Source organism: Salmo salar, chromosome 05 (assembly GCF_965601325.2).
Source record: "Salmo salar chromosome 05, fSalSal1, whole genome shotgun sequence".
NCBI classification, from domain to species: Eukaryota; Metazoa; Chordata; class Actinopteri; order Salmoniformes; family Salmonidae; genus Salmo; species Salmo salar.
Window position 1 is genome coordinate 39,165,564 of NC_138295.1, and position 25,345 is coordinate 39,190,908.

Here is a 25,345-nt window from a genome sequence, read left to right on the forward strand (position 1 = left end):
AGTGGCTCAAGAAGAAGCACATTAAATTAAGGTCCTGGAGTGGCCTAGCCAGTCTCCAGACCTTAATCCCATAGAAAATCTGTGGAGGGAGCTGAAGGTTTGAGTTGCCAAACGTCAGCCTCGAAACCTTAATGACTTGGAGAACATCTGCAAAGAGGAGTGGGACAAAATCCCTCCTGAGATGTGTGCAAACCTGGTGGTCAACTACAAGAAATGTCTGACCTCTGTGATTGCCAACAAGGGTTTTGCCACCAAGTCATGTTTTGCAGAGGGGTCAAATACTTATTTCCCTCATTAAAATGCAAATCATTTTATAACATTTTTGACATGCGTTTTTCTAGATTTTTTTGTTGTTATTCTGTCTCTCACTGTTCAAATAAACCTACCATTAAAATTATAGACTGATCATTTCTTTGTCAGTGGGCAAACGTACAAAATCAGCAGGGGATCAAATACTTTTTTTTCCCTCACTGTAACGTCATATATTTCCCCCCAGCTACTAAAACACACAGCTATAATCACTCAAGCATATAGAAACATATACAAGATAAACGTATAGCGGCACAATGGGGGAAAAAAACACCACAGGCATGTTTTAAATCATGAAGTATTAATATGAGTCTTATGGCATGTGTCAGAACCATACAGTGCAGCTACATCATGTATCACTTCTGTCATTTCAATGAAGCCATCTATCAATCATCACACCTATATTATAGCACACAGCTCATTACAATAACAATGGGCTGGGACGTCGCTCTTAGAAGTTCTGTCTTGAAATTTAGGGTGTTTGAATAATTCAGATGTCCCTAATCTCTTATCATTAAAGCAAGTCAGTGTAATTTTTCAAATCTAAAATGTCTGCCGGTCATCTTCCCCGGGCATGTCAGAGATACTGTGTTTAGCCACTCTCCCCGGGGACAACCGAATCAAATCAAGCTTTATTTACGTAGCACATTTCAGCCATGAATGCAACGTAATGCGCTTCACAGGAAAAAACTGAAATAAAAAACGATGACAATAAAAACATAAAACAAACATAAGATGAAAAACAGAAGAAGAATAATAAAAATTGAAAGACTAAATAAGTACCCTAAGGAAAAGCAAAGCTAAAAAGGTGTGTTTTTAGAATTATTTTAAACATGTCCACAGTTTCGGCCCCCCTCAGGTTCTCTGGCAGGCTATTCCAGAGGCAGGGGTCATAATAACTAAAGGCTGCCTCTCCATGCCTCTTGGTCCTGGGCTTTGGGATAGTTAAAAGGCCAGTGTCAGAGGAACCTACTGGTTACATAACTCAAAAGTATGTGTGATATTTATTGGGGTGCACAATCATGTATTGATTTAAAAACCAATCAAAGAATCTTAAAATGAATTCTAAAACTCACAGGCAGCCAGTGCAGAGACCTTAAAACCAGTGTACTGTGTGCTCTCCATCTGGTCTTGGTCAGTACCCATGCTGCAGCATTGTGTCACGTCCTGACCATAGTAAGTTGTTATTTTCTATGGTAGAGTAGGTCAGGGCGTGACAGGGGGTGTTTGTCTGTTTTTGTATTTCTATGTTCAGTTTCTAGTTTTGTATTTCTATGTTGGTGTTGTTTGGGTTGATCTCCAATTGGAGGCAGCTGATCCTCGTTACCTCTAATTGGAGGTCATATTTATGTTGTTTGTCCCACCTGTGTTTGGGGTGAATATCTTTTGAGTAGTGCGTTTTCCTCTCTGCGTTACGGTTTGTTGTTTTTTGTGTTTCAAGTATTGAGTGTATTGCATTTAGTTTCACAGAATAAATAAATATGTGGCACTACGAACAAGCTGCATTTTGGTCCAATCCTTCAGACAGCCATGACACATTGTGTATGTTTTGCAGTTGACCAATGGCTTTCTTGGATAGACCAGACAGGAGAGCATTACAGTAGTCAAGCCTGCTTGTAATAAAAGCATGGATGAGTCTCTCTGTATCAGCCTAAGAGCGAAACGGCCTGAGAGAGAAACTCAGGTGGTAAAAAGCTATTTTGGTCACATTCCTGATGTGTGATTCGAAATTGAGTTCAGAATCTAAAATGATACCACCTAGGTTTGTTACCTGGTGTTTAATCTTTATTTACCGTGAATGAAAATGTGCAGCCAGATTCTCTCTCTGTGCTTTGGCTCCAATAATAATGACTTCAGTCTTGTCTTGATTTAGCTGGAGGAAGTTGTGAGCCGTCCAAGTATATAAATTACTAATACAGTCTAATCACTTATCCATGGAGATAGAAATGGGAAGTTGTGTATCGTCGACGTAGCAGTGAAAATCAATGCTGTGCTTTCCGATAATGGCCCAAGGGGTAACATATATAAACTGAACCGTACCGGACCCAAAATCAAACCTTGTGGAACACCACAAGTGATATCTATAATGACATTTTAATAGAAAGTGTTTCTTTATCATTAAACCCCAACACGTTTCAGCACACCAGCTTTAATCAGGGTGCTTCTTACATCATTGAACAAGCCTGGCTCTATCTCAGACTCTGGGATTGGATATAAAAGGAAAGGAAACTGAAAACGTGAACCGTGGCAAATATCGTGGAAGCGAGTGAATTTAAACTTGGCAACCACTGAAACAATCGCACATCAAGCTAATTAAATACTAAAAACTGAATTAAGCACATACACCGGCAAATACACACACATGAACACTCACACACACCCACACACACAAAGACACACACACACAGGCACAGTGCTGTGGGCAATGGATTATCACCCCTGGATAGAGCCATGTGTCTAGTAAAGCTATCTGGCAGTTCTAATTGCTCCTTTTGGTGGGTGTCTTTTGATGTGGGGGGGGGAATGAGGGCCTCACTGATTAAGCTCTAGAAGCAGAGAGGAGATGTGCTGCTCCTCTAATGCTGCTGCTGTAGCCTCTTTAGTCTGTGTCTGTGGGAGATATTAACCCAAAGACCCACCCACTACAAGCACACGCACAAACTCTACCCTAGATAGACCCACATTCACTCTACCTGATTAGCCCAACACTTGAAACGCTTCGAAGCCTGAGATCAGCTTTAGGGGAGCGCGCAGCGTGGACGTCCCTATCAGACCTCATAAAGACAGAGCGAGGCAGAGAGAAGGGCGGAGAGAGAGAGAGAGAGAGAGAGAGATTAAATACAGAGTGAGATGGGGTGAGAGAGAAAGAAGGGGGATGAGGACATTTTTGATAGAATAAGAGAGGGGTGGACGGGTGGAATATTTTCTTTATAGCTAGGTTTCCATCCAATTGGGGGAAAATGTTCATGTGAATATTCTAAAAGCCGCATCAATACAATATGCGCATTTTCCTCACCAGAGATGTATTTCCATCAAGTTGACTTGCAGATGAAAGGCTGTGCGTGGTGATGGAGCACACGTAAAAATCCCTTTGGTGGTTGAATTCCCATGTGTCGAATAAAAAATAAGTTAATTTAAATGGGTTTCCATCGTATTTTAAACTCTACTGATGGTTTTGTCACAAGAAATATAGTGTGCCCACTTCGGTATTTCTGAATATTCGCATGAAAATCTGTCACCAACTGGATGGAAACCTCGCTAATGTTATGGATTTTTGTTATTATCTTCTCTGGGGAAATCGTTCTTTTTGGAGGTAGTGTGTTGAGAGGTGACAGAAGATAAAGGATCATCGTTCCCTGAGGCTCCACAGAAGCAACGGCAGAGCTATGATCTCCTGCTGTACTGAATAACGGTCTCTTCATCTCTCAGCAGACCTTTGCTAATCTCCTCTTTCTCCACCTCTCTCTCTCTACCTACCTATGTTAAAGGTTCAATGCAGCCATTTTTATCTCATGATCATTTTCAACAACAAACAAAAAAATCCCCCCCCCCCACACAAAATAAATTGCTTCTTAGCAAAGAGCAATTTCTCAAGATAGAATTTTGCTACGACTGTCTGGGAGTCTTCTGAATGGGGAGGGGGAAACTGAATTCTAGCTGTTATTGGCAGAGAGGTTTAGAACTCTCTTTCTTATTGGTCTATCGCAGGCCAAAACTCCATCCCACCAAAACAGGCTGAAACTTCAGGCAGTATTGACCCATGTTGACTCCAATGCTTCCCACAGTTGTGTCAAGTTGGCTGGTAGTGGAGCTCTACTCTCAACAGCTCGTTCCGTCTCATCCCACAGATGCTCAATTGGATTGACCAATCTCTTTCTCCACCTCTCTCTATCTACCCATGCTAACCACCTCTCTTTCTCCACCTCTATCCATCTACCCATGTTAACCTCCTCTCTTTCTCCACCTCTCTCTATCTACCCATGCTAACCACCTCTCTTTCTCCACCTCTATCCATCTACCCATGTTAACCTCCTCTCTTTCTCCACCTCTCTCTATCTACCCATGTTAACCTCCTCTCTTTCTCCACCTCTATTTACCTCTGTTAATCCCTTTCCTTTCTTTACCTCTCTCCATCTTAATCACTCTTCTTCCCTCTTTTACCTATTCTCTGTCACCTCCTCTTACTCTACTCTCTCTTTGTATCCCCCTCTCATTACAAACCTCTGTTCACCTCTATCTCTCCTGCCTTTTGGGACACACACGCTGAAGCTACGTCCTGGAAGTTGAAGCGGAGGTTCTGTAAGCCTGTTATCACATGTTCTGTTTCTCAGGAGCTTGTAGCTCTGGACTGCAGGTCCAACTCTGTAGAAACTGTACCGTGTCAGCTGTGTTGATTAAATAGAGGAATAGATAATGGACAGTGTCTTTATTGTAATAGTTAATGCTCTTGTAGACCTTGTTCCTGTTGATCTAGTATTTTATAGCTCTACGTCTGGGAGTTCTATGCTCTTTAGTTCTGGGTCCACTGGTATGTGACAGAGTCAGTCTGGAGATCAGTAGACACACCACAGGCAATGGCTGACAGATTACAGTGATTTCCTCAACACAACATCTCAAAGGATTCTTCTTGTCTGGCCCCCTCTGAGGACTAGAAAGTCGCCCCTATAACCTAAAGACAAACAGACAGACAAATACGCACTCGAGCAGACAGACAGACAGGCGTGTGCGCTCACAAACACAGTTTCCTGTCCTTGTCAGACAGTGTCAGACAGTACACATGTGCTGTTTCAATGAACAGAAGGAGAGACGTTGAGGCTAGTGAATACCATCACCTTTTATAGACATCGGGACCCTCTATTTACCTTAGCAGAGTGCTATGCACACACACACACACACACACACACACACACACACACACACACACACACACACACACACACAAGTGCTAGCACTTGAGAAATAAGTTGCTTTTCCTCACTGTAACTTTGCTCTCCTCCGGTATCCAATATTTATTTGCACATTCACTCACACAATGTACATGTAATGACATATGCATAAACAACCTATCATGAATGGATACAGACACTAATGGATACCAGGACATATGCATCCATATGCAGTCAAACTCACGTGCATAATGTTGCCCACACACACTCACGTAAGTGGAGTACATACACCTACAACCAAGTCTCTCACACCCACAGTGAACTGGATCAGCTTACAACTCTGAGAATAAAGAACGGAGGTCTTACCTTTCCGATAGGTCCGATCCTGCTTATTGGATTGCATGGAAAAGGTCCCCATGACGAGCCCCATGTTTACGTCCGCACACGGGGTTTGTGTGTGCGATTGATTGAGTATGTGCGTGTGTGTGTGGTACAACTGATTCCGTTAAGATATGAACATGAGGCTACTGTGTGCAAGCCAGTGTCATTCCTCTTCCGTCTGACACCTACGCAGTTGTAATGCCTGTGTGTGTAAGTGTGTGTGTGTGTGTGTGTGTGTGTGTGAATGAGAGAGAGAGAGCAAATGCACTACGGAGCTACCTTTGTCTGTATGGCAACACTGACACCCCTGGGTTTACAGCCATCTGTCTCTCTCTCTTTCTAGCTCTCTCTTTCTTTCTCTCACACACTATCCCTCTCGATCTCTCTCTTACTCTCTCTCTCTGTCACTGGCTTCCTGTCATTCTATCAAGTCCTTTCACACTCTCCCCATTTTCTCTTTACATACGCCTGTTACTCCCCCTCTTTTTCCCCTCTCCGTCTCTTCCTCTCTTTGTCTGTCTCGTGGGGAGATGATGAACACACTGTTGCTTGCAGAGGAACAAGAAGCCAGACACAGTCTCCCTCTACCTCACAGGGGAAAGCTGAAAGCCCGGAAGGAGAGAGGGAAGAAAGCCTTGAGGAGAGAGGGATGCAGAAGGAATGGAGGAAAGAAAGATAAATATTCAGTTTGACGAAAAGATCCTTTGAGAATTTGACTCTAGGTAATGCAAAAAGCAGCTGAGTGAGAAACGAAGAGAGAGAAAGAGAGATATGAAGTGAGAGGGGAGGGGGCTCTTCTCAGTCCCTCTTGCTATTCCGCAGACACGCCGTCTGCCTGTTGTGAGTGGTTTTGGGATTATCTCACACATGACTGGCTTGGCGCGCGCGTGTGTGTGTGTGTTGCTTGTGTCTGTGCGTATGCAGTGTGTGTATACATGTGCATAGCGTCTGTGTACTAGTATTTCAAGTGGGTATGTGCTATCGTGTGTGTGCAGAGTGCTGATACATGCACCGATACACTGAGCCATACATGTCTGGAGTGGTGCTCATCGTTCTGTCACCACTGACCTGATACACAAGGGACTGCCTGGGACCACAATAAACCTCCTGTGTTATCACACACACCAAACCACATGGGACCACCAGTGAGTGCTCTCACACACAGAAATGGATATTAGACCAGGAGTGCTAACACACACATGCAACCACATTAGAACACTGGCATTCTGATTTACAGGAGACCCCATGGGATCACTAGTACCCACACACACCGATGCCACTACTTTGGCATTGTGATAATATAATCCAAATATATTTCATTTAGCATCCGCCTTTTATTTAAAGCGACTCAGTGATACCTGTATACATTTATGTACAGGTGTTCCCAGGAATCAAACACACTATCCTGGCGTTGCAAGCGCCATGCCCTACCAAATGAACGACAGAAATGAGGAAGTGAAACCACTAAAAAATGACCTGAAATCACAAAGGACCATTAGCATCATAGCATACACACCTCTGTGATCCCTATTAGACTTCCTGTCCTGTACTGGCAGGACTGCTACGGTATGGAGCCCTGTGAATCGACTAGAGCTTATTGAAATTCCCGGCATGACTTCACTAAAGAAAACTATTTACAGCAACGAGGTCCTCTCTAAGGCCAAGCATAAATGCCAATAACAGTCATTAGGGCAGCACTCTCATTAAACACACCGCTCCCTCAGCACCGGTAATCAATCAGAACAGGAGAGAGAGAGAGAGAGAGAGAGAGAGAGAGAGAGAGAGAGAGAGAGAGAGGAGGGGAGGAAGAGGCAGAGGAGCTGGGAGGGGAGGAAGGAGGTGAAGATAGAAACAGGAAGGTAATGATAAGGGATGTTTTCGGGACATGCAAGAGTCATCCAACACACCCTGTCTTTCCTTCCCATTCCCTCTGCCCCGTCTCTCTGGCTCAGTGAAAGTGATATGACAGCACTTTACATCCGCCCTCACATAGAGGAGAAGCACACACTCTCTTTCTCTCTCTCTATCTCCATCTCCCTGGAATGCACAGGAGGTTTGCAAGGAATACAAAACAGTGTGTCGGATCAGACATGTCAGGCAGGGCAGCAACATTCAGGCGGCCATTCAGCACCAGCTACTCTAGCACCCGACAACAGGGCCACAACACCGAGCTTGTAACATACTGAAGTGGAAAGATAAAGCAGTGCTAGCCAGCTGGTGTTGGTTTTGTTGATCTCTTTGTTGCTTCCTGAAATAGACAGAGTAGACAGCCCAACACATTAAAATGATCTTCTCCCCCTGCTATTCGGTGTACACTCTCAGAAAAAAGGGTTCCAAAAGTGTTCTTCGGCTGTCCCCATATGAGAACCCTTTTTGGTTCCAGGTAGAACCCTCTGTGGATAGGGTTCTACATGGAACCCAAAAGGGTTTTTACCAGAAACCAAAAAGGGTTCTTCAAAGGGTTCTCCTATGAGCACAGCCAAAGAACCCTTTCAAGTTCTAGATAGCACATATGAAAATGTTGAAAGCGGTCTATCCGTGTTTGTATTCGTACTTGGGGAGAAATAAAGTACAATTAAATTCAGTATGAAGCAGTTTAGCACAGTGAAACGCTAAGCCAATCTCGGCACGTTAAGTGGAGAGCCATAAAGGTTAGTGTGGTGGGGCTTTACATATTCAGTGTTTCCACACCGTGGAATCATTCCAAAACTATTTCAAAACGGCTGTTCCTCTTCATCATCGTAAAATGTGTAGAAGTCTCTAGGATGATACAAACAAGAACAGCAAGGTTGATAAATGCCTAGAGCATTAAAGGACATTGAGGGAGAGCGAGAGTAAGAGAGGGAGAAACATGGAAGGTCAGAGAAGAAAGACTATGTAAGCACCATGGGTCGGGTGAACTAGAGAATGAGCAGCACTTCCTACTCTACGGCTGAAAAACCAACTCAATCAGAGGTATTTCAGGCCAGTATTCTAATGTGGTTGCGTGTGTGAAATTTAACTAAAGAATTGTAGGATATCTTGAACTGATTTGTTGAGGAGAAAATCTGCATTTGGTTAGGAGAAAATGTTGAGACGGTAGATCTTACTGCAGATTATGTCCTGGCATGTCACAATATAAGAGAGACGATATCTCCCACCATCATACACATGATGTCACGTCCTGACCATGGTAAGCTGTTATTTTCTATGGTAGAGTGGTCAGGATGTGACAGGTGTTTTTCTATGTTTTGTATTTCTATGTTTAGGTTCTAGTTTTCTATTTCTATGTTGTTGTTTTTTGGGATGATCTCCAATTAGAGGCAGCTGGTCCTCGTTGTCTCTAATTGGAGATCATACTTAAGTAGGGGTTTTTTCCACCTGTGTTTGTGGGTAGTTGTCTTCTGTTTAGTTTTCTGTACCTGACAGAACTGTTGGCTTGTTTTGATTTTGTCCAAGTATTTCATAGTGGAATAAATCATGAGCACTCAACACGCTGCACCTTGGTCACCTCTCTACGCCAGCTGTTACACATGAGCCCTTGTAGATTGAATTTCTCCGTTGTAGCTATTGTTTACTTTTGTGTATTATTTGCCATGTATAATTGTTTCTGTTGATATACATGTTATTATTGCTCCAAGCCAATAATTAAAGCATTTATTTAAATGATGTGAGGGGGAGGGTGAGGCAGAGGGGCTGGGAGGGGAGGAGGGAGGTAGAGATAGCAACAGGAAGGTAATGATAAGTGACGTTTTTGGGATATGCAAGAGTCATCCACCACACCCTGTCGTTCCTTCCCATTCCCTCTGCCCCCTGTCTCTCTGGCTCAGTGAAAGTGATATGACAGCACTTTAGATCCACCCTCACATAGAGAAGCACACACTCTCTTTCTCTCTCTCTTCTCTCTCCATCTCCCTGGAATGCACAGGAGGGTTGCAAGGAATAAAAAACAGTGTGTCTGATCAGACGTGTCAGGCAGGGCAGCAACATTCAGGCGGCCATGCAGCACCAGCCACAACACTGAGCGTGTAACATATTGAAGTGGAAAGATAAAGCAGTGCTAGCCAGCTGGTATTGGTTTTGTTGATCTCTTTGTTACTTCCTAAAATAGACAGAGTAAACAACCCAACACATAAAAATTATCTTCTTTGGTATTCCTCTGTGGAATAATGTGTCTCTGGTACTGATGAACAGAGTTAAAGACACAGAGTTCTCCACGCTTCTGTTGAGTTTGGAGGTACTGTGACATAGTTCCACTGAATGTCACAGCCTAGTCCTGGAATCAAAATAGACAGAGAGCCACCTTGCAGACAGACTGGGATTAAATATTTTCTTTTCCATATGCCATATGAATATTTTACACACACCATTACCCTACCTCAGGGGTCCACCTGCCATGCACCTTGTGTGAGTGTGTGTGTATGGGGAGAGGGGCGGGGCGGTATTCTATCACCTTATTCCTTTACATATGGGACATGTTAGCAAAGCATTCAACTGCGCAGCTCCCAACCATTACTTTGCTCCGCTCATTTTTCTCTCGATCCTGACTAGTCTACCAGTCCCTGCCGCTCAAAAACATCCTCACAGCATGATGCTGCCACCACCATGCTTCACCGTAGGAATGGTGCCAGGTTTCCTCCAGACGTGACGCTTTGCAGGCCAAAGAGTTCAATCTTGGTTTCATCAGACCAGACAATCTTGTTTCTCATAGTCTGAGAGTCCTTTAGGTGCCTTTTGGCAAACTCCAAGCGGGATGTTATGTGCCTTTTACTGAGGAGTGGCCTCCGTCTTGCCACTCTACCATAAAGGCCTGATTGGTGGAGTTCTGCAGAGATGGTTATACTTCTGGAAGGTTCTCCTATCTCCACAGAGGACCTCTGGAGCTCTGTGAGAGTGACTATCGGGTTCTTGGTCACCTCTTTGACCAAGGCCCTTCTCCCCCGATTGCTCAGTTTGGTCGGGCGGTCAGCTCTAGGAAGCGTCTTGGTAGTTCCAAACTTCTTCCATTTAAGAATGATGGAGGCCACTGTGTTCTTGGGGACCTTCAATGCTGCAGACTTTTTTTGGCACCCTTTGCCAGATCTATGCCTCGACATAATCCTGTCTCAGAGCTCTACGGACAATTCCTTCGACCTCACGCTTGGTTTTTGCTCTGACATGCACTGTCAGCTGTGGGACCTTATATAGATAGACAGGAGTGTACCTTTCCAAATCATGTCCAATCAATTGAATTTACCACAGGTGGACTCCAATCAAGTTGTGGAAACATCTCAAGGATGATCAATGGAAACAGGATGCACCGGAGCTCAATTTCGAGTCTCATAGTAAATTGTCTGAATACTTAAAGTATTTCTTTTTTTTTTTTAATCATATTTGCAAAAAATTCTAAAAAGCTGTTTTCGCTTTGTCATTATGGGGTATCAGATTGCTGAGGAAATGTTTTTTTTTAATACATTTCATAGAAGAAGGCTGTAAAGTAAAAAAAAACGTGTAAAAAGTCAAGGGTTCTGAATACTTTCTGAAGGCATTGTAACCTCAGCTGGCCTACAATATTCTTCCCACCTGCATGCACGTGACACATGTCCAAATCTTTTGCATTTATAAAACTGAAGGGGTTTGTGCACCAAGCTCTTACTGGGTATCACATAAAGCCTAGCTTTACATGAGAAGGAAGAGACTTCATCTGGATCTCCCAGGTAACATTGATCTAAACCCTCACTCTGACTAAAAACACAACTTGACATCTTTTGTTTCCTTTCTTTTTAGCAGCTGTCGTCCACTCATTCTCACTCTCTGTTCTCTCATCTTCAGCCGACTCGCCATCAGTTTCAAACAGAACATTAGTTTCTGCCATCTTCCCACCCTCTGACTAGTGCCATGTTGCCATTAAATGCTGCTCTAAATGGTGAAACCCTAAATGTCCAGCAGGTGTCATCATAACCAAAACAAAATGGGGTTTCTATAAACAACATATATATTTGATAAATTATGTTATATACACAATTCAACACATTTTCTTTTCCAACAATGTCTCCTACAATATGAAAAAAAGCAAATGGCCAATAAGTAAGGTCTCTTCTTCTATACTATTAATAAAGACATATGTCACTTTGCGGAAGCTTTAATCCATATTTTTTTTATTTCACCTTTTTTTAAACAGATAGGCTAGTTGAGAACAAGTTCTCATTTACAACTGCGACCTGTCCAAGATAAAGCAAAGCAGTGCACCACAAACAACAGAGTTACACATGGAATAAACAAACAGAGTCAATAACACAATAGGAAAAAAAGTCTATATACAGTGTTTTCAAATGAGGTAAGATAAGGGAGGTAATGCAATAAATAGGCCATAGTGGCAAAATAATTACAATTTCGCAATTAAACCCTGGAGTGATAGATGTGCAGAAGATGAATGTGCAAGTAGAGATACTGGGGTGCAAAGGAGCAACAACAAAAAAACAGTATGGGGATGAGGTAGTTGGATGGGCTATTTACAGATGGGCTATGTACAGGTGCAGTGATCTGTGAGCTGTTCTGACAGCTGGTGCTTAAAGTTAGTGAGGGAGATATGAGTCTCCAGCTTCAGTGATTTTTGCAATTCGTTCCAGTCATTGGCAGCAGAGAACTGGAAGGAAAGGCGGCCAAAGGAAGAATTGGCTTTGGGGGTGACCAGTGAAATATACCTGCTGGAGCGCTTGCTATGGGTGGGTGCTGCTATGGTGACCAGTGAGCTGAGATAAGGCGGGGCTTTACCTAGCAAAGACTTATAGATGACCTGGAGCCAGCGGGTTTGGCGACGAATATGATGCGAGGGCCAGCCAACGAGAGTATATAGGTCGCAGTGGTGGGTAGTATATGGGGCTTTGGTGACAAAACGGATGGCACTGTGATAGACTGCATCCAATTTGCTGAGTAAAATGTTGGAGGCGATTTTGTAAATGACATTGCGAAGTTGAGGATCAGTAGGATAGTCAGTTTTACGAGGGTATGTTTGGCAGCATGAGTGAAGGATGCTTTGTTGCGAAATAGGAAGACGATTCTAGATTTAATTTTGGATTGGAGATGCTAAATGTGAGTCTGGAAGGAGAGTTTACAGTTTAACCAGACACCTAGGTATCTGTAGATGTCTACATATTCTAAGTCAGAACCGTCCAGAGTAGTGATGTTAGATGGGTGGGCAGGTGCTGGTAGCGATCTGTTGAAGAGCATGCATTTAGTTTTACTTGCATTTAAGAGCAGTTGGAGGCCACGGAAGGAGAGTTGTATGGCATTGAAGCTCGCCTGGAGGTTAGTTAACACAGTGTCCAAAGAAGGGCCAGAAGTATACAGAATGGTATGCTTTTATTCTCCATGGAATTTACAGTGTCCCTGAACTTTTTGTGTTTGTGCATGCTGGATGCAAATTTCTGTGTGAAAAAGCTAGCCTTTGCTTTCCTAACTGCCTGTGTATATTGGTTCCTAACTTCCCTGAAAAGTTGCATATAGTGGGGGGCTATTCGATGCTAATGCAGTACGCCACAGGATGTTTTTGTGCTGGTCAAGATCAGTAAGGTCTGGAGTGAACCACAGGCTATATCTGTTCCTGGTTCTACATTTTTTTGAATGGGGCATGCTTATTTAAGATTGTGAGGAATGCACTTTTAAAGAATAACCAGGCATCTTCTACTGACAGAATGAGGTCAATATCCTTCCAGGATACCCGGGCCAGGTCGATTAGAAAGGCCTGCTCGCTGAAGTGTTTTAGGGAGCGTTTGACAGTGATGAGGGGTGGTCGTTTGACCGCAGACCCATTACGGACGCAAGCAAAGGCAGTGATCGCTGAGATCCTGGTTGAAGACAGAAGAGGTGTATTTGGAGGGCAGGTTTGGGTAGGATGATATCTATGAGGGTGCCTTTCTTTACGGATTTGGGGTTGTACCTGGTAAATTCATTGATAATTTGTGTGAGATTGAGGGCATCAAGCTTAGATTGCAGGATGGCCGGGGTGTTAAGTATGTCCCAGTTTAGGTCACCTCAATTCACATATGGTGTCCAGGGCACGGCTGGGGGCAGAAGATGGTCAATAGCAAGCGGCAACGGTGAGAGACTTGTTTCTGGACAGGTGGATTTTTAAAAGTAGAAGCTCAAATTGTTTGGGCACAGACCTGGATAGTAAGACAGAACTCTGCAGGCTATCTCTGCAGTAGATTGCAACTCCGCCCCCTTTGGCAGTGTTATAGTTAGGGATGGAAAATTCAGGGTTTTTGGTGGCCTTCCTAAGCCAGGATTCAGACACGGCTAGGACATCCGAGTTGGCAGAGTGTGCTAAAGCAGTGAATAAAACAAACTTAGGGAGGAGGCTTCTAATGTTAACATGCATGAAACCAAGGCTTTATGGTTACAGAAGTCAACAAATGAGAGTGCCTGGGAATGGGAGTGGAGCTAGGCACTGCACGGCCTGGATTAACCTCTACATCACCAGAGGAGTAGGATAAGGGTACGGCTAAAGGCTCTGAGAACTGGTCGTCTAGTACGTTCGGAAGTAAGAGTAAAAGGAGCAGGTTTCTGGGTGCGGTGGAATAGATTCAATGCATAATGTACAGACAAAGGTATGGTAGGATGTGAGGTACAGTGGAGGTAAACCTAGGCATTAAGTTACGATAAGAGAGGTATTGTCTCTAGAGACATCAATTAAACCAGGTGAGTTCACAGCATTTGTGGGAGGTGGGACAAGAGAGTTGGCTGAGGCATATTGAGCAGGGCTGGAGGCTCTACAGTGAAATAAGACAATAATCACTAACCAAAACAGCAATGGACAAGGCATATTGACATTAGGGAGAGGCATGCGTAGCCGAGTGATTATAGGGTCCAGTGAGTAGCCGGGCGGGCTGGAGATACGGCGATTCAGACAACTAGCGGGCAAGGGGCTAGCAGGCTAGCAGAAGGGCCTTAGAGAGACGTCGCAATGGAAGAAGTCTGTTGTAGCCCCCTCGTGCGGTTACGTCAGCAGACCAGTCGTGATGGATCAGCAAGGGTCCGTGTAGTAAAAGGGTCCAGGCCAATTGGCAAAATAGCTATAGTAGCCCAAGAAATTGGCTGATGTACCTCTTCAGCTAACAGTCCGGTATGCTCTAGACAGCTAGCGGGCCGCGGCTAGCAGACTAGCAGATGGGCATTCAGGGGACGTCGCGACGGAGGAGCCTGTTGAAAAACCCCCTCGGGCGGATTACGTCGGTAGTCCAGTCGTGATGGATCGATGGGGCTCCGTATCGGCATAAAAGGGGTCCAGGCCAATTGGCAAAATAGGTATTGTAGCCCAAGGAGTGGCTGATGGACCTCTTCAGCTAGCCGGGAGATGGGCCTAGCTTCCGGGCTAATTGGTGCTTGCTTCGGGACAGAGACGTTAGCCAGGAGAAGCCAATCGGATAGCAGCTAGCTAGCTGCGATGATCCAGGTGAAGAGGTTCAGAGCTTGCGGTAGGAATCCGGAGATATGGAGAAAAATAAGTCCGATAAGCTCTGGGTTGACTGGCAGGAGTTGTCCGGGCTAAAGGTTAGCTGATGACCGCTAGCAGTGGCAAGCTGACTACTAGCTAGTAGCTAGATAGCTGGTTAGCTTCCGTTGGGGGTTCCGATTCTAAAGTAAAGTAAATAGCAGATCCATACCACATTGGGTGAGGTGGGTTGCAGGAGAGTATGTTGAATTTGGGGTTAAGAAAGATATATGCAAAGAAAAAAGATTTTAAAAGATAGATATATATACACAGGACACGACAAGACGAAGACAAAGGCGCCTGACTGCTACGCCATCTTGGATTTTAAATTGACTTACAGTAGGCTATTAGTGTGTGAATGAGTGCATTTATGTGATCTACATATCTTTTAATTGTTAACTTGTCTTTTGAGACAATGATTGTAAGCAATGATGAGCTTGCAGTCTGCACCTCATCACAATAGTAAACCAATGAGAGAAGCAGGACCTCTAGTGGTCATGAAAGGAACTGACATATCATAGCAGAGCTACACAGCTACCAGCAGAGGTCAGTGTTACTCTGTCAGTGACTGCTCAGTGAGCTAAAGCCCAGACAGACCTGGGGCCTTATTCATTAAGCCGATTCTTTTTCAAAATGTTTCTTAAACAGACGCAAACTGAACAAACGGGGAAGGACCTACATGAATTTGTCCAATATAAACTCTAGTTTTATTTGCAAATTGAAACGGTTTGCAACTGTCTGGACTAATGATTATACAATGGACGTGCTTTTTGTCCTCCGTTTGAACTGAAATTAGAAGCAATTGATAAGCAATGTGCACAAAAGAAAAATCTATATACCTACCAAAGACAAAATGTGTGTGGTGTTTTGTCTCACCCATTGCCTTTATGACCATTGTGTAATCCAATGTTCATAGATACAGACATAGCTCTTGTTCCCTGTGGAGCACTGAGATTGTGCAGAGACAGCCCAGTGAGATAGTGTGTGTGTGTGTGTGTGTGTGTGTGTGTGTGTGTGTGTGTGTGTGTGTGTGTGTGCGTGTCTGTGTGTATTTGACGTTATGCAGACCCTGGTCTCTTTCTTTTCCTAATCACTGTGTGTGAGTGTGCGCGCTTGTGCATGCCGTGCTTGTGTGTGTATGTGTCTTTGTGTGCGTGTGCATGCGTTTGTATGTGTGTGCGTGTGTGCTTTCAGCTTTTAAGGAGCCATTTGTTACACAACATAACCTCTGCAGGGCCCCCTAATGACATCATCTCAGTGTGACCTGGAGGCCAGTTTTACCCACTCTCTCAGAGTACAGAGCCAGCTTTACCACCAGTGTGTGCTGTCAAGTTTGTTGCACCCTCCAAGCACAAAGTATATTGCAGTATGCCTGTGCATGTGTGCGCACAGCCTGGTCTCATAGACTAGACGTAACATAGCAAATGTAAATCTGGGACACTCAAATTAGTATGATATGTCACATTTGGAACGTAGGGTGGTTGGGTAGGCTTATAAGGCGAACGTCTAGCAACCCTGAGGTTTTTTGCTTGAAACTCATCACAGACAACATTAGCCTTTTAGCAACTTTGATACTACTTACAACTAATTAGCATGTTAGCTAACCCTTCCCCTAACACTAACCTTAACCCCTAACCTCGCTAACGTTAGCCACCTAGCTAATGTTAGCGTTAGCCACCTAGCTAACGTTAGCCACAACAAATTGGCATTTGTAAAATAGCACACCTCTGAGTCCAGGTTGGTGTGCAGGTTGGTGTGCGTGTGTGTGTGTGTGTGCATGCTTGTGCTGTATATCCTCCAGGCTCATAATGTACTGTACAGTACTGTATTTGAGATTGAGCTCTTTGTTCTTCCTCTTGCCCTGCTTTCCTTCAACAATAGAGGCAGTGGAATGAGATAATGAATCACAATAACATGAACACGCACACAATAATACAATGAATCACAACAATAAACCCCTTCCTTTTTATCCTATAGTGAGAGCATCACTGTGTTCCCCCGCCCCGCTCTTGCGTTGCCACGCCGACATGTTATTACACACATTCATCACACACACACACACACACACACACGTTGCTCTCTATCACGTTTATCACTCCTCCGTTAGCACTCACTCCCTCCACCGCTTATTTATACAAGAATGAACATCATTCTGACAGAGATAGGGGAGGAGAGAGGGAGCGAGGGAGAGAAGGAAAGGGTGAAAGAGAGTGATAGAGTAAGATAGTGACACGAATAAAGAGAAATGGATAAAGAGAGTCGGGGAAAGGGAGATATATCGATGGCTCTATAGCAGGGATGGGCAAGTCCAGTCCTCGGGGGCCAGAGTGGTATCAGACTTTCCCCCCCATCTCAGCTAATTAAAGTAATTGCATTCTAAACTGAAGATCCTGATTATTGGAGTCAGGTGTGTTAGCTGGGCCTGGGGCAAAAGTGTGACACCATTCAGGCCCCCTAGGACTGGAGTTGCCCATCCCCACTCTATAGGATAGATGGAGCTATCCAAGAGAATCCACACAAACTCTATACAAACATACACATGTACTCAGCTGTATACAAACTCCCACACAATCTCATGCACTTACATACAGTACATACAACCCCACAACAGACACTCAAAACCAGGTACAGCAACTTAAACCCTATAAACTCCCATACACACACACACACATACTGTACAAACAGTGTATTCACTTGACCATGCTCAAACTTGTCCTTGGATGCATGCTTGCCCCCCCCCCACACACACACACACACACACACACACACACACACACACACACACACACACACACACACACACACACACACACACACACACACACACACACACACACACACACACACACACACACACACACACACACCAGTGACATACCTTGTTTGAGAGTCCCTGTGATGAGTTTGTGCAGGGACAGGACAAACTTCACCAGTCCCTGTTTACAGCGCTTGGCACAGCCTGCCATTCTGACTCCAAGTTGGGCCAAAGCAGGCCAAGAATGGCCAAAGGGTGCCAATGTGGTCTGCAGCTGGAGGTACAGTCTATGTTTGATGTCGAAGGAGTTTATAGATATTTATTCAAGAAGATACGCAGTTCAGAGGAGGACCTCTTCTGAATCTCTCTTCCTGGGCTGAAAAAAACAGTGATCTCACCCTCTGTTTCCTGATCTCTCCCTCCGTCCCTCCCTCCGTTACATACCCCTCCTCTTTCCCCCTGAATCTTTCCAATTCTCGGTGTCTGAGAGAAAGTGAATGAGAGAGAGTGAGAGAGTCAGAAAGAAACAGACATGATTGGTAAGAGAAGTCTGATGTCAGAATCAAACTTTTGAAAATCATATATCTGGTTATGTTCCCTTACAAATGACTTCAAAAAGAAAACCTGTATAGACAATCCAGTGCGCTCTGAGCGCCAGAAATGATCCTGCTTTAGTTTAGTCCTCTTTCTTGTCTCTTTCTTCCATACTACACTTTCAGCACCACTACCGGTGGACAGCTTCTAACAATGCAGGGCAATGCACACATACTGAGATCTAACACTTGCTTTCTCTTTCTCTTTCGCTCTCTCTCTCGCTCGCTCACTCTCTCTCTCTCCCCTCCCTCTTCCCCTAGCACATACACACACAAACCCCCTGCACTGCGCTCACATATGCCTTATGCATCTCTGTATAATTCCAGTACATGACCTCACTAACAGCCTCTCCATATAGTCTCATATAATGTATAGTACCGGTCAAAAGTTTGGCCACACCTACTCATTCAAGGGATTTACATGATTGTTTTGTATTTTCTACATTGTAGAATAATAGTGAAGACATTTAAACTATTACAGTGCCTTGCAAAAGTATTCACTCCCAAAAGTATTTACTCCCAAAAGGATTCACGCATTTTTCCTATTTTGTTGCATTACAACCTGTAATTTCATGTAATGGACATACACAAAATAGTCCAAATTGGGGAAGTGAAAATTAAAAAAATTCTTCTCTCAAACAATTCAAGAAAATGTAAAACTGAGAAGTGATGGGTGCGTATGTATTCACCCCCTTTGCTATGAAGCCCCTAAATAAGATCTGGTGCAACCAATTACCTCCAGAAGTTGCATAATTAGTTAAATAAAGTCCACCTGTGTGCAATCTCGGTGTCACATGATCTGTCACATGATCTCAGTATATATACACCTGTTCTGAAAGGCCTCAGAGTCTGCAACGCCACTAAGCAAGGGGCAACACCAAGCAAGCTCCACTATAAAGACCAAGGAGCTCTCCAAACAGGTCAGAGACAAAGTTGTGGAGAAGTACAGCTCAAGGTAGGGTTATAAAAAAATATCAGAAACTTTGAAAATCCCACGGAGCACCATTATATGCATTATTAAAAAATTGAAAGAATATGGCACCACAACAAACCTGCCAAGAGAGGGCCGCCCACCAAAACTCACGGACCAGGCAAGGAGGGCATTAATCAGAGAGGCAACAAAGAGACCAAAGATAACCCTGAAGGAGTTGCAAAGCTCCACAGCAGAGATTGGAGTATCTGTCCATAGGACCACTAACTTCTTACATCTAGACGTTCCGCTAGCGGAACACCTGCTCCAATATCCAATGATGGGCGTGGCGCGAAATACAAACTCCTCGAAAATCCGAAAACTTCCATTTTTCAAACATATGACTATTTTACACCATTTTAAAGACAAGACTCTCCTTTATCTAACCACACTGTCCGATTTCAAAAAGGCTTTACAACGAAAGCAAAACATTAGATTATGTCAGCAGAGTACCCAGCCAGAAATAATCAGACACCCATTTTTCAAGCTAGCATATGTCACAAAAACCAAAACCACAGCTAAATGCAGCACTAACCTTTGATCTTCATCAGATGACACTCCTAGGACATTATGTTATACAATACATGCATGTTTTGTTCAATCAAGTACATATTTATATCAAAAACCAGCTTTTTACATTAGCATGTGACGTTCAGAACTAGCATTCCCACCGAACACTTCCGGTGAATTTACTAAATTACTCACGATAAACGTTCACAAAAAACATGACAATTATTTTAAGAATTATAGATACAGAACTCCTTTATGCAATCGCGGTGTCCGATTTTAAAATAGCTTTTTGGAATGGCCTATTCAAAGCCCAGACCTCAATCCAATTGAGAATCTGTGGTGTGACTTAAAGATTGCTGTACACCAGCGGAACCCATCCAACTTCAAGGAGCTGGAGCAGTTTTGCCTTGAGGAATGTGCAAAAATCCCAGTGGCTAGATGTGCCAACATTATAGAGACATACCCCAAGAGATTGGCAGCTGTAATTGCTGCAAAAGGTGGCTCTACAAAGTATTGACTTTCGGGGGGGGGGGGGGGGGGTGAATAGTTATGCATGCTCAAGTTTAATGTTTGTCTTATTTCTTGTTTGTTTCACAATAAAAAATATTTAGCATCTTCAAAGTGGTGTCTTAAAGTAATGATGGACTGTCGTTTCTCTTTGCTTATTTGAGCTGTTCTTGCCATAATATGGACTTGGTCTTTTTCCAAATAGGGCTATCTTCTGTATACCACCCTTCCTTGTCACAACACAACTGATTGGCTCAAACGCATTAAGAAGGAAAGAAATTACACAAATTATCTTTTAACAGGCACACCATTTAATTGAAAAGCATTCCAGGTGACTACCTCATGATGCTGGTTGAGAGAATACCAAGAGTGTGCAAAGCTGTCCTCAAGGCAAAGGGTGGCTACTTTAAAGACTCTGAAATGTAAAATATATTTTGATTTGTTTAACACTTTTTTGGTTGCCCCTTGATTCCATATATGTGCTATTTCATAATTTTGATATCTTCACTATTATTCTGCAACGTACAAAATAGTACAAATAAAGAAAAACCCTGGAATGATTAGGTGTGTCTAAACTTTTGACTGGTACTGTATATATATTCCATCCAGGGCATTCTCAAATTCTCAAGTCTGTACATAAGCAACAAATGTCATACACACCAAGCTTAACATCTCATTTCACTTTCAATCTGTCCTGTCTGATCAATCAACCCACCAATCACATCCATACCAGTTCTGCTGTCAATTTTTCTATCAGCCAATCATTTATAGTGACGAATTTAGCCTGTTTTCACAGGTCAGATGAGTGACCATAAAGTGTAGGCTCCGCCTCCTCCTTCTCAATCTTTCCGTTCAGACCCGGAAGCTTTCCTTCCTAAACAAACACACTTCAGCTATAGGTGAGGAAAAAGCAAGGGAGAGGGCTGAGAGAGGGGAGAGAGAGAGAGAGTTAGAGCATAGAAGAAAGGATGGAGCAGTAATCTTGTAAAATGGAGAGCTTCCATGCCTGTACTATGTATAGATACTTCTTTATTAATCCCCAAAGGGAAATCATTTCTCAACACAGCCAAGACAATAGTCATACAACACAAAGCATTTGAATGCATTTATTCATAAGACACAGGCTGGGTAATGGTCTAATAGCATTAGCACATTAGAAAATGGGGGAAAGCAGATACACAGCGGCATGAAGGAAGGGAGAAGAGGGGGAACGAAAAATAAATATACAGGAATAGCAAGTTAACAAGCGAGTGACTATTGGTTGAGAGAAAGAGCTCAGGAGAGTAGAAGCGTCGATGCCGGTGGTGCTGTATAATGTGTCCAATGCGCCATAAACTCCCATAGTTTATACATGCTCAGGCTGTGGGGCTTGCCAAGGACATAAGATCAACATCTGCATATAGACAGAACTAGCCCTGAGACGCACCTACACTAGTTTACTACCTCTGTGACTGTGACTCCTGGAGGAGAGGGGAAGGAGAGGAGAGGACGACAGGGGGGAGGAAGGAAGAGGGAAAGTGTTTGGGGGGGCTTATGGTCAGACAGATACAACAGAACAAAATTGGAAAGATTGGAACATAAGATGGGGGAGAAGAGAATGAAAGGAGATAAAGTAGTAGTGACCATTTAAGCAGAGATCTCATAATGTATGAATTAGAGGAGAGGAGGGTAGAAATAAAGAGATAGGTGGGGGAGCAGAAAGTGGATGAGTGGACGAGAACTGACGAGTAGAGTAGAGAAACGAGGAGAGATTGTTTCCATACAGCTTCTCTGTTTGCGGTTAATAACTGTGGAGATTGCTGAGAGAGGGTGAATTTGCATAAACATGTTTTCTTATTACAGCCTTCATTGTTATACCACCTTCATTGTTATTCATTAATACGATTAAGGTTACGTTTACATACCGATTCAAGGCTGTAATATGAGATAATTGCTTGTCTCTTCCCAAATTAGAAGTGGTTTTGTTTGATGTTTGTTTATGCAGGGATTAACTAGTGTTTCCATCTCTTGCCTGGCAGGAGAGAGAAAAGAGCAGCTTACCTGATTGGCACTACGCCTAATTAAGATGGAGGAAGAGAGGGAAGAAAGAAATAAGGGGATGGAGAGAGAGTGGAGTGGAAGAGAGATTGGTATTGGTATGTATTAGGATCCCCCTTAGCCGCTGCAAAAGCATCAGCTACTCTTCCTGGGGTCCACATGAAACATGACATAATATAATGTAGAGATAGAGTTTCTTCCCTTTTAATGCCAATAAAGCTTCTTGAATTGAATGGAGAGAGAAAGAAAATAAAGGGGGTGAGGGCGTGGAAAAGAGGGGGGAAATTGGCAAAGGAAAGGGTTGAAGGGGAGGGAATGGCTAAAATAAAGAGATTGTAGATTAAGAGATTGAGAGGGGGAAGAGGAGATATGAATAAAGTGGAGGGTGGTGCAAAGCGAGAGGGGAATCGGGATACAGTATATGGATGGGAAGGGGATAGGAGGAAAGAGGCAGAAGGGATTGCTTTGAATGCAGTCGATCTGTCAGAGCATTACACACACAGCTGTAAACTCAGATAGCGTCCTGCCTCTAAATATAGCACACCCTAAGATGGACAGATAAGACCAGAACAAAACAGAGGGGGGGGGGGGGGATGGTGGTGTGACAGAGAATAAGAAGTTAATGCTAACACATAAACATGCAAAAGAAGCCCATCACCACAGAACAGCTTATTTACATACTCAGAACACACAAGCACACACACAAAAAAAGTTGCAAACACAAACACACTGCCCACATAGATATTGGCACTAAAACAAATTATTGCTTGAGCGAAAACATTGTAAAACAATTAGCATTTGAGTTTGACCGCCTACATGGAATAAAATAACGTCAGTAACATGAAACGTCATGTTCATTTACAGTTTCTGTCAGAAAAAGACTCCAAATCCAATTTCCATCCAGCAGGGTGTCCCAGAGGGGGAAGCCCATTTTAGGAGCTCAACAGTGGGGTGTGAGCAGCGAGCTCTGCCTGGAGAGTTGGAACTGGTGCTCCAGACACCCAGATGCAGGTTGACGTTTAGATAGGGCAGCTGCAAAGTCAAAATGTACTATATTGTAAACTTTAATTAAAACAAAAATTAGCTTTTTGGTCTTAATTTAAGGTTAGGGTTAGGCATTAGGGTTAGCAGTGTGGTTAAGGTTTAAAATCAGATCATTCTGCAGAGCTGCCCCCAGAACAAGATTCATGGCGAAAAACACTAACCTGCCACCCAGACACCAAGTCTCCATATCCCCCTCAGGACGCATCACTGTGGGTTTGATGGAGTGACAGCATCCCTGTGGGACCTCCAAAATTAAAACACCAAAGCTAACATCGCAGCTCTGCCACAAAAATGGAAGAAAGCAATCACTCAAAAGAGAGAGGAATTATTTGGTTTGTCTGCCTCCAATGAAAAATCATGCAGTACATGGCTAAAAATGACTAGTATATATCGTAAAATGTGTAAGTTTCACTTAAGTTCAAGAGGGTTGACAACTATGCGGCACACAATTCAAGATAGTTGGGAACAGATTTTTGATGTTCCAAATCAAATCAAACTTTGTCACATGTGCCGAATACAACAAGTATAGACTTTACCGTGAAATGCTTACTTACAAGCCCTTAACCAACAGTGCAGTTCAAGAAGAAGAAAATATTTACCAAGCAGACTAAAATAAAAAGTAATTATAAAAGTAACACAATAAGAATAACAAGGGTATATACAGCAGGCACCAGCACCGAGTCAGTGTGCGTGGGTACAGGTTAGTTGAGGTAATCTGTACATGTAGGTGGGGGCGAAGTGACTATGCATAGGTAACAAACAAACAGCGAGTGTACAAAAATTGTCTGGTGGCGATTTTATGAATTGTTCAGCAGTCTTATGGCTTGGGGCTAGAAACTGTTGAGGCGCCTTTTGGTCCTATAACTTGGGTGACTGGAGTCTCTGACAAGTTTATGGGCTTTCCTCTGACACCACCTATTATACAGGTCCTGGATTGCAGGAAGCTTGGCCCCAGTAATGTACTGGGCCGTTTGCACTACCCTCTGTAGGCCTTACGGTCAGATGCCAAGCAGTTGCCATACCAGGCGGGGATGCAACCGGTCAGGATGCTTTCGATGGTGCAGCTGTAGAACCTTTTGAGGATCTGGGGACCCATGCCAAATCTTTTCAGTCTCCTGAGGGGGAAAAGGTTTTGTCGTGACCTCTTCACAACTGTCTTGGTATGTTTGAACCATGATAGTTTGTTGGTGATGTGGACACCAAGGAACTTGAAACTCTCTACCCGCTCCACATCAGCCCCGTCGATGTTAATGGGGGCCTGGTCAGCCGACCTTTTCCTGTAGTCCACGATCAGCTCCTTTGTCTTGCTCACATTGAGGGAGAGGTTGTTGTCCTGGCACCACACTGCCAGTTCTCTGACCTCCTCCTTATAGGTTTACCACTGTTGTGTCGTCAGCAAACTTAATGATGGTTTTGGTAATTTTTTGGCCATGCAGTCGTGGGTGAACAGGGAATACAGGAGGGGACTAAGGGGACTAAGTACACACCCCTGAGGGCCCCAGTGTTAAGGATCAGCGTGGCAGATGTGTTGTTGCCTACTCTTACCACCTGGGGGCGGCCCGTCAGGAAGTCCAGGATCCAGTTGCAGAGGGAGGTGTTTAGTCCCAGAGTCCTTACCTTAGTGATGAGCTTTTGTCCAGGTGTGAAAGGGCAGTGTGGAGTGTGATTGAGATTGCGTCATCTGTGGATCTGTTGGGGCGGTATGCGAATTGGAGTGGGTCTAGGGTGTCCGGGAGGATGCTGTTGACGTGTGCCATGACCAGCCTTTCAAAGCACTTCATGGCTACCGACATGAGTGCTGCGGGGCAGTAATCATTTTTTAATTTTTTTTAATTTCATTTTACCTTTATTTAACTAGGCAAGTCAGTTAAGAACAAATTCTTATTTTCAATGACGGCCTAG

The 25,345-nt window shown here is 43.7% G+C and overlaps 1 protein-coding gene across 2 annotated transcripts in view; it reads right to left on the reverse strand.

The window, feature by feature from the left end:
* LOC106604868 (A-type potassium channel modulatory protein KCNIP1) overlaps positions 1-18,547 on the reverse strand; it is a 45,379-nt gene extending 26,832 nt beyond the window's left edge. The window contains exon 1 of one of the 2 annotated variants that reach the window (XM_014199951.3): positions 17,906-18,547. In XM_014199951.3, the coding sequence (XP_014055426.1) occupies positions 17,906-17,993 (88 nt within the window). In that variant the 5' untranslated portion in view covers positions 17,994-18,547. Of the gene's footprint in view, positions 1-5,561; positions 6,332-17,905 lie in introns of those variants that run through there. The other variant, XM_014199952.3, reaches the window with a different exon arrangement.
* Between the last annotated feature and the right edge of the window lie 6,798 nt (positions 18,548-25,345).